This window comes from Hemiscyllium ocellatum, unplaced genomic scaffold (genome assembly GCF_020745735.1).
Source record: "Hemiscyllium ocellatum isolate sHemOce1 unplaced genomic scaffold, sHemOce1.pat.X.cur. scaffold_780_pat_ctg1, whole genome shotgun sequence".
Classification (NCBI taxonomy): Eukaryota; Metazoa; Chordata; class Chondrichthyes; order Orectolobiformes; family Hemiscylliidae; genus Hemiscyllium; species Hemiscyllium ocellatum.
In genome coordinates, this window is record NW_026869231.1 from 131912 (window position 1) to 144178 (window position 12267).

At 47.8% G+C, this 12267-nt stretch overlaps 1 protein-coding gene across 1 annotated transcript in view; it reads right to left on the minus strand.

Annotated features, from left to right (window-relative positions):
• LOC132814275 (nuclease EXOG, mitochondrial-like) overlaps nucleotides 1-11388 on the minus strand; it is a 49959-nt gene extending 38571 nt beyond the window's left edge. The window contains exons 1-3 of the mRNA XM_060823461.1: nucleotides 11213-11388; nucleotides 5979-6128; nucleotides 3019-3158 (exon numbers count right to left, since the gene is read on the minus strand). Coding sequence (XP_060679444.1) covers nucleotides 3019-3158; nucleotides 5979-6128; nucleotides 11213-11381 — 459 coding nt within the window. The 5' untranslated portion in view covers nucleotides 11382-11388. The remainder of the gene's footprint in view (nucleotides 1-3018; nucleotides 3159-5978; nucleotides 6129-11212) is intronic.
• Between the last annotated feature and the right edge of the window lie 879 nt (nucleotides 11389-12267).

The window sequence follows — 12267 nt, forward strand, 5'->3', positions numbered from 1 at the left end:
TACCAAATGCCTTCTTCACTATTCTATCTACCTGTGACTCCACTTTCAAAGAGCTATGAACCTACACTAAGTGTATAAGTCCTGCTAAGATTTGCTTTCCCAAAATGCAGCATCTCACATTTATCTGAATTAAACTCCATCTGCCACTTCTCAGCCCATTGGCCCATCTGGTTAAGATCCCGTTATAATCTGAGATTACCCTCTTCGCTGTCCACTACACCTCCAATTTTGGTATCTTCTGCAAACTTAATAACTAAACCTTTTAGGCTCACATCCAAATCATTTATGTAAATGATGAAAAGTAGTGGACCCAGCACCGATCCTTGTGGCACTCCACTGGTCACAGGCCTCCAGTCTGAAAAACAACCCTCCACCACCACCCTCTGTCTTCTACCTTTTGAGCCAGTTCTGTATCCAAATGGCTAGTTCTCACTGTATTCCATGAGATCTAACCTTCCTATCCAGTCTCCCATGGGGAACCTTGTCGAATGCCTTACTGAAGTTCGTCCCCACTGTTATCTGACGTTTGAATGGACCTCTCAAATGTTAATTCTGATCTCTCGCTCTGCACCTTCTCTGTGGCTGTAATACTGTATCCTGCACTCTGTCCTGCTACCCTGCTGCATTTTGCCTGGTATGATCTGCCTGTATACATGCAAAACAACACTTTTCACTGTACATGTGACACCGATCAATCAATCGTTGGAAGGAGAGAAGCCCCACGTTTAATCAGAAAGCAAACTCCCCAAGCTATCAAGATGGAAAGAGAAGACAGAGTTGCTGTAAGCCTTGATCAGAGAACATTTCGATGTTGATGATACTATATTAGTTGCTCAGGTAGAAGATGAGCTGCAAAGCCTCAGGGATCCTCTGTCCCATGTCTGGCATCACCTCCCTCGCCATCATTGTGAGGAAAGCGATATTTACCGGGCAGGGTGTTGCATCTCTGCCTGTGATCAGACAGCCATCAGTCAGCAAAATCTGCTGCCTTAGATCTACCAGTGACAGATTACCTTTGACCTGAAGAAAAATTCAGCATGCACACTGAAAAGGCAACATCTAACAGAAACCATCAAGAGGACTCGAGAAGGTGTACCCTCTACGCATTGCCACATGCAGTAAAACCTACATCTACCAAGATCAAAGGCTCAATAACGCTCGTCCCCAGTGTCTATGATGTCCTCTTGTTAACATATAGAAAGGCAAAGTCATCAATAAAGTAATCCATTCTCAGGCAAATATGCAGAGCTTACAGGAGCTAATCAAAACTGGCTGGGGCACAAGACTAGAAGACGGCATTATTCCCATGGTTCTGGGAGTTAGTTTTTGCGAAGAAACTGAGGTGGGAATGTACCCAAGATCTGATTCAAGGAAGCTGTTAAAAGAGACATGAAACCCTCACCATCAACCTCGACATGTGGCAAGCCCTAGCTGGTGATCAAAGCAAATGGCAACACTGACGGTGAGCAGGGAATTCCCCACCATGCGTTTTCAGAAGCTCCAGAGTCCTACCAACTCTGCAAACGCCACGTTAGCAACATACGTCCCATCCTCCAGCAGGGGGCAACCTCATGGGTTCGGCAGGATTTGCTTTGCCAGAATCGGCCGGTTCAGCGATCAGAGCATGTGCAGAGGATGACCTTGTCTGACCTCACCAACAGCTGAGGCTGCATTCCCATCACCTCCCACTGGGGGGGAAGGAAGCAGCATTGCTCACAACCAATTCAGCCAACCAATGCCATCTGATTTAAGTGCTTTTGGATGTGTAGTCACTGTCATTATATAGAAAAAATGGAAGCCATTTTGCAAGCAGTAAGTTCCCAGAAACAAAAGTTCCCAGAAACAGCAATGTGATATTGGCTAGCTAAAGTAATTATCTTTTAGTGACGCAAGGCAACAGATAAATATTGGCTGGGACTTTGCACAGGAGAGCCAATGGATGTAGGAAACATAGATTTTCAGATGACTTTTGATAAAATCCCTCAAGAGAGGCTGGTTAGAAAAAATAAAGCACATGGGATAGCAGGGAATTCACTGGCACGGGTGAATGATTGGCTAACGGACAGAAACAGGGAGTAAGAATGATTGGCTCATTCTCATGTTGGCAGGATGTAACGAGTGGGGTACCTCACAGATTAGTACTTGGACCCCAGCTGTTCACAATATACATCAACGATATGAAGGTGGGCACCAAAGGTAATATATCCGTTTTTGCAGATGATACAAAGCTAAGTGGAAATGTGTGTCATGAGAAAGATGTATCACAGCTTCAGGTAGTGGAAAAATGTGAGGTCATCTGCTTTGGTCAGAGACACAGATGTGCAGAGTATGTGATAAATGGTGAGAGATTGGAAAGTGCTGATGCACAAAGAGAGTTAAGTGGCCTTCTGGGTAAGTCACTGAAGGGTGGCACACAGGTGCAGCAAGGTTAGATTGCACAGGGAGTAGTGTGTGCAGTTTCGGTCTCTTGATCTCACTGTCACGGAGGGAGAGCAACGAAGGCACACGAGACTTGTTTCTGGTCTGGCAGGACGGTCCTATGGAGAGATATTGGGCAAACTGGGGCTGTATTCCATCAGGTTCAAAGAATGAGAAGTGATCTCATTGAGAGGTACAAAATATTTAACGTGATAGACAGAGTAGATCCTTCCCTTCCTCAGGGACTCTAAAACTAAGGGAGTAATTTAAAAATAAGGGGACATGCCACTTACATCCAAGATTAGGAGAATTTTTTTTAAACTCAGGAGGGATGTAAACCTCTAAAATTCCCTACCACACTTTGTAGGCTCAGTCTTTGAGCATGTTTAAGTAGAGATTGAGACATTTCTGATTATCAGTGGTGTACAGGGTTATGGGAATGGGGTGGGTTAAAGGTACTGATCAGCCATGATTGCATTGAACAGTGAAGCAAGCTCGATGGGCTGAAGGGCCTGCTCCTGTGAGCCCTTCCAAAGAGTTTCTTTACCTTCCACACTCACATGCACGTTAAGAAAATGGTATTGTCTTTTTATTCTTTACCGTTGAGAACTTGTTGTCTCCTGCAGGAGCCATGTGACCGCGGCTCCACCCGCTGCGGAGATAGTCTTCGTTCATTGCACTGAACAGCAGCGGTATGTTGGGATCCGGTTTAAACTTGCAGTGCTTCCGATCTGCTTCCCCTGTGCCAAAACAGATCCCAAAGTGAGCACACTCTTACCGGGAGCACTGGACCTGTCAGCTCCCCTCAGGTTTTCCTCCTGCGATCTATTAGTAATCAAGAAATCAAACACAACAACAACAAAAAGGTGGAGATTCTGCCCAGCTCGACACCTCTAGTTCAGCAACAAGGGGTGAAGATGGCTGCTGAGCCCTTGATAACGAGAGGGGGACAGATCTAGGGTGATCGGCAGAAGAACCAGAGGCAAGAAACGGGAGAAGCCTTTTTTTTGATTAATTCTGTCTGACAGGATAGTGCAAACATCATCAAAAGGGAGCTGCAGAAGTTCTTGAAAATATGCAGAAATGCTTTCCAAAAGGAACCCGCACATTCCCATTGGGCCAAATGGTCTCCTGCGCTCTACTCTTTGAATGTTTTGTTATTCCTGAGGGAGTTTTGTTATTACTAAGCTGTGTGGAAAAGACTCTGTCTCAGTTCTGGAGTTCAGCTCTTTTGTCTGTGTTTGGCCTTCATTCATCTTCCCCAAAACCCTTGAACTCTCTATAAATTCAAAAATCTGTCAAACTTGATCAGTGATCCAGCATCCACTCCTCTCTGGAGGAGGGAATCCCAAAGACTAATGACAACTGGGGAAAAAAAAATCCTTATTTGATTTCAGATAGTCAACATGGTTTCGTCAAGGGCAGGTCGTGTCTCACAAACCTCAATGAGTTTTTTTGAGAAGGTGACCAAGCATGTAGATGAGGGTAGGGCAGTTGACGTGGTATACATGGACTTCAGTAAAGCCTTTGATAAGGTTCCACATGGTAGGCTGTTGGAGAAAATGCAGAGGCATGTAATTGAGGGTGAATTAGCAGTTTGGATTATAAACTGGCTTTCTGAAAGAAGGCAGCGAGTGGTGGTTGATGGAAAATATTCAGTCTGGAGTCCGGTTACTAGTGGTGTGCCACAAGGATCTGTTTTGGGACCACTGCTGTTTCACATTTTTATAAATGACTTAGACACAGGTATCGGTGGATGGATTAGTAAATTTGCAGATGACTCTAAAATCAGTAGAGTAGTGGACAGTGTGGAAGGATGTTACAGGTTGCAGAGGGACTTGGATAAACTGCAGAATTGGGCTGAGAGGTGGCAAATGGAGTTCAATGCAGCTAAATGTGAGGTGATTCACTTTGGGAAGAATAACAGGAAGGTAGAGTACTGGGTCAATGGAAAGATTCTTGGTAGTTGGATGTGCAGAGGGATCTTGGAGTCCATGTACATAGATCCCTGAAGGTTGCCACCCAGGTGGATAGTACTGTTAAGAAGGCATACGGTGTGTTACGTTTCATTGGTAGAGGGATTGAGTTGTGGAGCCGCAATATCATGCTGCAACTATACAAAACGCTGGTGCGGCCACACTTGGAATATTGTGTTCAGTTCTGGTTGCCATATTTCGGGAAGGATGTGGAAGTATTGGATAAGGTGCAGAGGAGATTTACCAGGATGTTGCCTGGTCTGGAGGGAAGGTCTTATGAGGAAAGGCTGAGAGACTTGGGTCTGTTCTCATTGGCAAGAAGAAGGCTAAGAGGGGATTTGATAGAGACATACAAGATGATCAGTGGATTAGATAGGGTGAACAGTGAAAGTCTTTTTCCTAGGATGATGACATCAGTGTGTACGAGGGGGCAGAACTACAAATTGAAGGGTGATAGATTTAAGACAGATTCCAGAGGCAGGTTCTTTACTCAGACAGTGGTAAGGGTTTGGAATGCCCTACTAATGTAGTCAACTCAGCCACATTAGGGAGATTTAAACAATCCTTAGATAAGCACATGGATGGTGATGGGATAGCGTAGGGGAACGAGCTGAGAATAGTTCACCAGGTCGGCGCAACATCGAGGGCCGAAGGGCCTGATCTGCGCTGCATTGTTCTGTGTTCTCTATGTTCTATCTTAAATAGAGATTAAATTATTTGTAAACTATATCTCCTAGCTCTAGATTTTTCAATGAGGGGAAACATCTTCACAGCATCTACCCTGTGAAGCCTCCTCAATATCATATCACCTCTCATTCTCCTAAACTCAAGCATAGGCTCCACCAAGCAAATGAAATTGAAGGTGGCACGGTGGCTCAGTGGTTAGCACTGCTGCCTCACAGTGCCAGGCACCCGGGTTCGATTCCAGCCTCGGGTGACTGTCTGTGTGGAGTTTGCATGTTCTCCGGGTGCTCCAGTTTCCTCCCACATTCCACCTTCTGGTGACTATGCAGAGTTTGCACATTCTCCGTGTCTGCGTGGGATTCCTGCAGGTGTTCTCGTTTCCTCCCACAGTCCAAAGATGTGCATGTTAAATCACCCAGACTGTCCAGGGAAGTGCAGGTTACGGTGGATTAGACATGGTAAATGAATGGTTTCAGGGATAGATGGGATCCGGGTCTGGTTGGGATGCTTTCCAGAGGGTCGGTGCAGACTTGATTGGCCAAATGGCCTCTTTCTGCATGGTCGGGATTCCATGATTCTAACCATCCCTGAACTGTTCCCAATGCAAGTATAACCCTCCATAAACAAGGAGACTGACATTGTGCACAATTCAAGCCTGATCCTCGATTTGTCCTGTTAAACCACCGGGCTGGTGACAGAAATCATTTTATGCTTCATTTGCACCTCTCCCTCCTGGAGTTTTGAATCATCTGCCCACCTTAGGAAAACGCTGTATGAAACAGTGACTTTGCAGAGATAGAGAGTGAGGAAGAAGGTTAGCGAATGATTAGTTCCTGGCTTAGAACAGTAGCACAAACATCAGGCAAAGAACATCAAGAGGTCTGACCTCACAATCTGTACCTTGCAGCTTTTCTTTTGTAATATGTTCGAGAACCCATCGAGGAGTCCTCTTGGCCTGATCATACGATGATACGTGATTGGTGCAGTAGTGAACATCCGTGCCTATCACAGGCAGGCCATACTTTCCCAGCAGGCTACCTTTTGTATGCTCTGTGAAGAGAGATGTTAGCAGTTGTGAATATCGGTTGAAAAAAATGAGGCAGACATTAATACAACTTGCAACAATTTTTAAATAAAGTCAATCAACTGACAACTAGAATGACATTAGTACTGCACAGATATGCACTGATTACTTTGTTTACGTTCATTGGATAGTCAGCCTTTTAATAAAGTATTATTACTAAACTGTGTGCACTGATAACAGAGCCTTCTGAATGATGTATTAACATTGAGTACAAGTGAGTGGCACCTTCCAAACCCACCTGGAAGGACAATTGTAGGAGATACATGGGAACACCACCTCTTGCACGTTCCTCTCTAAACCACTCACCGTTCCTTCACTGTCATTGGTCAAAATCCTGGAATACTGTGCCTCAGGGCATTGCTGAGTCTCCCTGTAACATTGCAGCTCACCCCCGCCTTCTCAAGGGCAACTAGGAACAGGCAGTAAATGCTGGGCCAGCCAGTGATGCCCATGTTCCATGAGAGAATATTAAAAAAAAACTTGAGCTCATGGAGCATGTGCTTTCTCATGTGGTTATTAGCCGTCCTGCAGTTGTCTCACCTGCGCTAAACAGAGCAGAGGACAATTTTTAAACTTAATTCATGGAGATGTGGCTAGTGTTTATCACGTAGCCCTGAGTGCCCTTGAGAAGGTAGCCATGAGCCAACCTAGTCCATGTATTGCAGCTCCAGCTGAGAATGTGTATCGGGTATAAGCTGGCAGGGGAAGTGTTAAGTTTTCAGTTTTGTGAAACAAGAGGTTCAGCTGAGCATGACTCAGATTAGATAAGCACTTACAGTTAACAACGGGGTACTGGAGGTAAGGGTAATGGGTTAACAAGGTAGAAAAGCAGTCATTACATAGATCTAGTTCACAATATTGGAAGCATTCAGTATGCAAAGCCAGTTAACAAGGGGAAAAGTATCCACTGTATGAATCCAATTAACAAGGTTAAGAACATTCATTGTATAACAGTAAAGGGCTTAGTCTTTGTTATTGATACTCGTTGATTAAAACGGTCACCCAATTAATATGTATGTTGCCTTATCTTGATGCTCCTCCCTGTAAAATGACTATATAGTTCATTGAGAAACTGCTGTCCCAGAGAAGACCGAGAACTCATGTCTCTGTGCACATGGGCAACCGTTCTCTCTTCCCTCCAGGGCCCGGAATAAAGATGAAGGAGGCAAAACCAAGCTGTGTCTCTGAGCTTTTTGCTTTGACTGAAGTCGAGGTAGGAAATGGGACGACACAGCCATAGTCCTTTTAGACATGGAGTTCCACATTTTCGATGTAACATTGAAGGAATGGAGAGATATTTCCATATCTGGGTGGTGTATGACGTGCACTTGGAGATAGTGGCATACCAGTGTAATACATATCTTTAGACCATAAGACATAGGAACAGAGTAGGCCATTCGATCATGGCCTCTATCTACTTAATCATTTTAAAGTTGGATTAATTGCATTTGCTGACAGTTAAACAAAAAATAACTTGCATTTCTATAGCACCATTCACAAGTTTGAATGATCCATGAGCTCAAGTTTTTTTTAATATTCTCTCATAGAACATGGGCATCACTGGCTGGCCCAGCATTTACTGCCTGTTCCTAGTTGCCCTTGAGAAGGTGGGGGTGAGCTGCAGTGTTACAGGGAGACTCAGCAATGCCCTGTGGGACAGTATTCCAGGATTTTGACCCAACGACAGTGAAGGAACGGAGATAGATTTCCAAGTCAGTATGGTGAGTGGTTTAGAGAGGAACGTGCAAGAGGTGGTGTTCCCATGTATCTGCTACAATTATCCTTCCAGGTGGGTTTGGAAGGTGCTATCTGAGGATCCTTGTTGAGTATCTGTAGTGCACCTTGTAGATAGCACACACTGCTGCTACTGAGTGTCGGTGGTGGAGGGAACGGAAGCTTGTGGAAGTAGTGCCAATGCAGCAGGATGCTTTGTCCTGGATGGCATCAAGCTTCTTGAGTGTTGTTGGAACTGCACCCATCCAGGTAAGTGGGGTGTAGTCCATCACACTCCTGACTTGTGCTTTGTAGGTGGACAGGCTCTGGGGTGTTTGGAGGTGAGTTACTCACTGCAGTATTTCTTATCTCTGACTTGCTCTTGTAGCCATAGTATTTATATGGTGAGTCCAGTTTAGCTCCTCATCAATCGTAAACACCAGGATGATAACATCACTGGGCTCTCATCAAGGTTCCTTCGTTTTTGTGTCTACGTTTTACCTGGAAACAACTCCTGAGGCACCTACAAACTATTTGTTTCGATGCTAAGTAGGAAACACACTTAAACTTAAAGGGCATCGGAGTGGGGGTAGCATGGCTACAGAGACGGTCAGTGGGCCTGTAAAACCTGGAGTGGGACTTTCGCTTCCATGTGGAGTTGGCCTCTGGTGGCAGCATGGCGTGGGCTAGCTGAGGCCAGAGTGGGACACTCTCTCAGCGACATGGCGTGGGCTAGCTTAGGCCAGAGTGGGACACTCTCTCAGCGACATGGCGTGGGCTAGCTTAGGCCAGAGTGGGACATTCTCTCAGCGACATGGCGTGGGCTAGCTTAGGCCAGAGTGGGACATTCTCTCAGCGACATGGCGTGGGCTAGCTTAGGCCAGAGTGGGACACTCTCTCAGTGACATGGCGTGGGCTCCTGTAGCACAGAGTGGGACACTCAGTGACATGGCGTGGGCTGCTGTAGCACAGAGTGTGACACTCTCTCAGTGACATGGCGTGGGCTGCTGTAGCACAGAGTGGGACACTCTCTCAGTGACATGGCGTGGGCTCCTGTAGCACAGAGTGGGACACTCAGTGACATGGCGTGGGCTGCTGTAGCACAGAGTGGGACACTCTCTCAGTGACATGGCGTGGGCTGCTGTAGCACAGAGTGTGACACTCTCTCAGTGACATGGCGTGGGCTGCTGTAGCACAGAGTGGGACACTCTCTCAGTGACATGGCGTGGGCTAGCTTAGGCCAGAGTGGGACACTCTCTCAGCGACATGGCGTGCGCTAGCTTAGGCCAGAGTGGGACACTCTCTCAGTGACATGGCGTGGGCTGCTGTAGCAGAGAGTAGGACACTCTCTCAGCGACATGGCGTGGGCTGCTGTAGCAGAGAGTAGGACACTCTCTCAGCGACATGGCGTGGGCTGCTGTAGCAGAGAGTAGGACACTCTCTCAGCGACATGGCGTGGGCTGCTGTAGCACAGAGTGGGACACTCTCTCAGCGACATGGCGTGGGCTGCTGTAGCGCAGAGTGGGACACTCTCTCAGCGACATGGCGTGGGCTGCTGTAGCACAGAGTGGGACACTCTCTCAGCGACATGGCGTGGGCTGCTGTAGCGCAGAGTGGGACACTCTCTCAGCGACATGGCGTGGGCTGCTGTAGCACAGAGTGGGACACTCTCTCAGCGACATGGCGTGGGCTGCTGTAGCGCAGAGTGGGACACTCTCTCAGCGACATGGCGTGGGCTGCTGTAGCGCAGAGTGGGACACTCTCTCAGCGACATGGCGTGGGCTGCTGTAGCGCAGAGTGGGACACTCTCTCAGCAGCATGGTGTGGACTGGTGTAGCACGGAGGGAAATTATAGTCGCAGAAAAGGAAAAGTTGGACTTTTTTTAAAATTTCATTCTAAGTTAATGTGAATGACACCTATGTGCGGCGTCAGCACACACTTCACTGTATTTTGTGAAGAATACACATGACAGTAAATAATAACAAAAACAGTGTGAAGGCCCTGGTTAATTCTCTAGGAAGACAGGCTCAAACCCCACCATGGCAGTTGGTGGGATTTAAATTAGATTGATAAATTCTTGCTGTCGCAAGGAATTAAGGGCTACGGGGAGAATGCGGGTAAGTGGAGTTGAAGTGCCCATCAGCCATGATTGAATGTCGGAGTGGACTCGATGGGCCGAATGGCCTTACTTCCACTCCTATGTCTTATGGTCTTAAATGTGAGTAAATCTGAATTATAAAAGTGGTTCATGAAATGGTGACCAGGACAATGATCATCTGGTTCATTAATGTGCTTTAGGGAAGAAGATTGCTTTCCTGGCCTGACCTAAACGTGACACAGAGCTAAAAATGTGTTGCTGGTTAAAGCACAGCAGGTCAGGCAGCATCCAAGGAGCAGGAAATTCGACGTTTCGGGCTAAAGCCCTTCATCAGGCTCTGGTCCGAAACGTCGAATTTCCTGCTCCTTGGATGCTGCCTGACCTGCTGTGCTTTAACCAGCAACACATTTTCAGCTCTGATACTCCAGCATCTGCAGACCTCACTTTTTACTAAATGTGACTCTTATTTAATCTCTGGGCAATTAGGGACAGGTAATTTGTCCATCCCATGAGTGAATATTAATGAATAAATAATGAATATTGGGCAGGTTGACAGTATTGTCAAAGGGCCTCAGGTAAAACATTGGGTTATATCTACATCACCCCAACCCCGATGTCCAGAATTAGAGACGGCCCCCCTCCCCTTCCCAAAATCACACCCACCAACCTCACTCCCACATCCAGGACTGAACATGCCCATTACCCCACACCCCCCATCCAGGATTGGACCTGCCCATGACCCCCCAATCAGAACTGGACCTGCCCAACCCCCCCCCTCCCCCCAATCCAGGATTGGACCTGCCCAACCCCCCCCCCTCCCCATCCAGGATTGGACCTGCCCATTACCCCACACCCCCCCCATCCAGGATTGGACCTGCCCATTACCCCACACCCCCAATCCAGGATTGGACCTGCCCATTACCCCACACCCCCCACCATCCAGGATTGGACCTGCCCATTACCCCACACCCCCCCCATCCAGGATTGGACCTGCCCATTACCCCACACCCCCAATCCAGGATTGGACCTGCCCATTACCCCACACCCCCCATCCAGGATTGGACCTGCCCAACCCCCCCCCCCCCGCCCCATCCAGGATTGGACTTTCCCATTCCCCCCCCCCCCCGATCCAGGATTGGACTTTCCCATTCCCCCCCCACATCCAGGATTGGTTCTGCCTGCACCCCCTCCAGACACAGTCTTGGAGCGGCTCCATTCCCGGCCGGTCGGCCCCTCACCTCGCTGGTCCTCCTCCTGCTGCCGCTCCCTGTACCAGTGCAGGGCCAGTGCACAGCCGGCGGAGCCAAGCAGCGATCCGCTCAGGAAGCCGGACACGAACCTGTGCCCAAAGCCACCGCCTCCGCGTTTCAACCCTCGGAGTAGCCACCGGCCGCCCCTGGCCGCCATTGCGCTCCCTTTCCGCCCCCCCCCCCCTGTCCTCCAATGACACCGCCACCTGGCGGCTCGGAGGACCAGTGCTGATGAGGGGGCCGCGATCGCCTCCACGTGCCGCGCCACCTACAGTCCGGAGGATCTCCAAGCCCGGCCTTTGCAGCCCCGGCCACAAACACAAAGCCCTCCAAGTTCTGAAAAGCCTCAATGGGGGTCAAAGCACGAACCCTGGTGCTTTCACCGCAGACCTACCAAGTTTTTCCAGCGCGTTGATTTTGTTTTAAATTTCCAGCATCCGCATTGCTTTGTTTTTTTTTCTAGCATGACTCCGACGGACTGCATCCGTTCGATGCAACTTGCAAAAGTGAGGGTGTGCAGTTTTAACTATTTGGTGAATACTGGAGCTTAGAGTCAAGAGAGTGTGTTGCTGGAAAAGCACAGCAGGTCAGGCAGCATCCGAGGAGCAGGAGAATCGACGTTTCAGGCATAAGTTTCTGACTTTCTCCTAGTATCTGTGGAAGTTAACATTTCAACTCTGGTGTGACTCTTCTTTAGAATGTGACATCGGAATTGAAACAAAAATACAAATTGTTGGGAAAAAACACTCAGCAGATCTGAATGCTGCCTGACCTGCTATGCTTTTCCAGCACCACATTCTTGACTGTAAACTATTTGGCCCAACATATGAAGAATATTTAATATGGATCGACTAGTTCTTGCAGCATTTTGCAAGGATCGGCCTGCTGTGTTTTACATTTTGAGCTTGATTTCACGAACGCAATACTCTTCCGCCAGAGTTTGGTGTAACTGGCTTCGGTTTCGATGTACAAAAGATGGAGAATAGTTGCAAAACGCAATCCCTTATCCCCTCAGTCAGGCACGATTTCCAGAACCCTCTCCA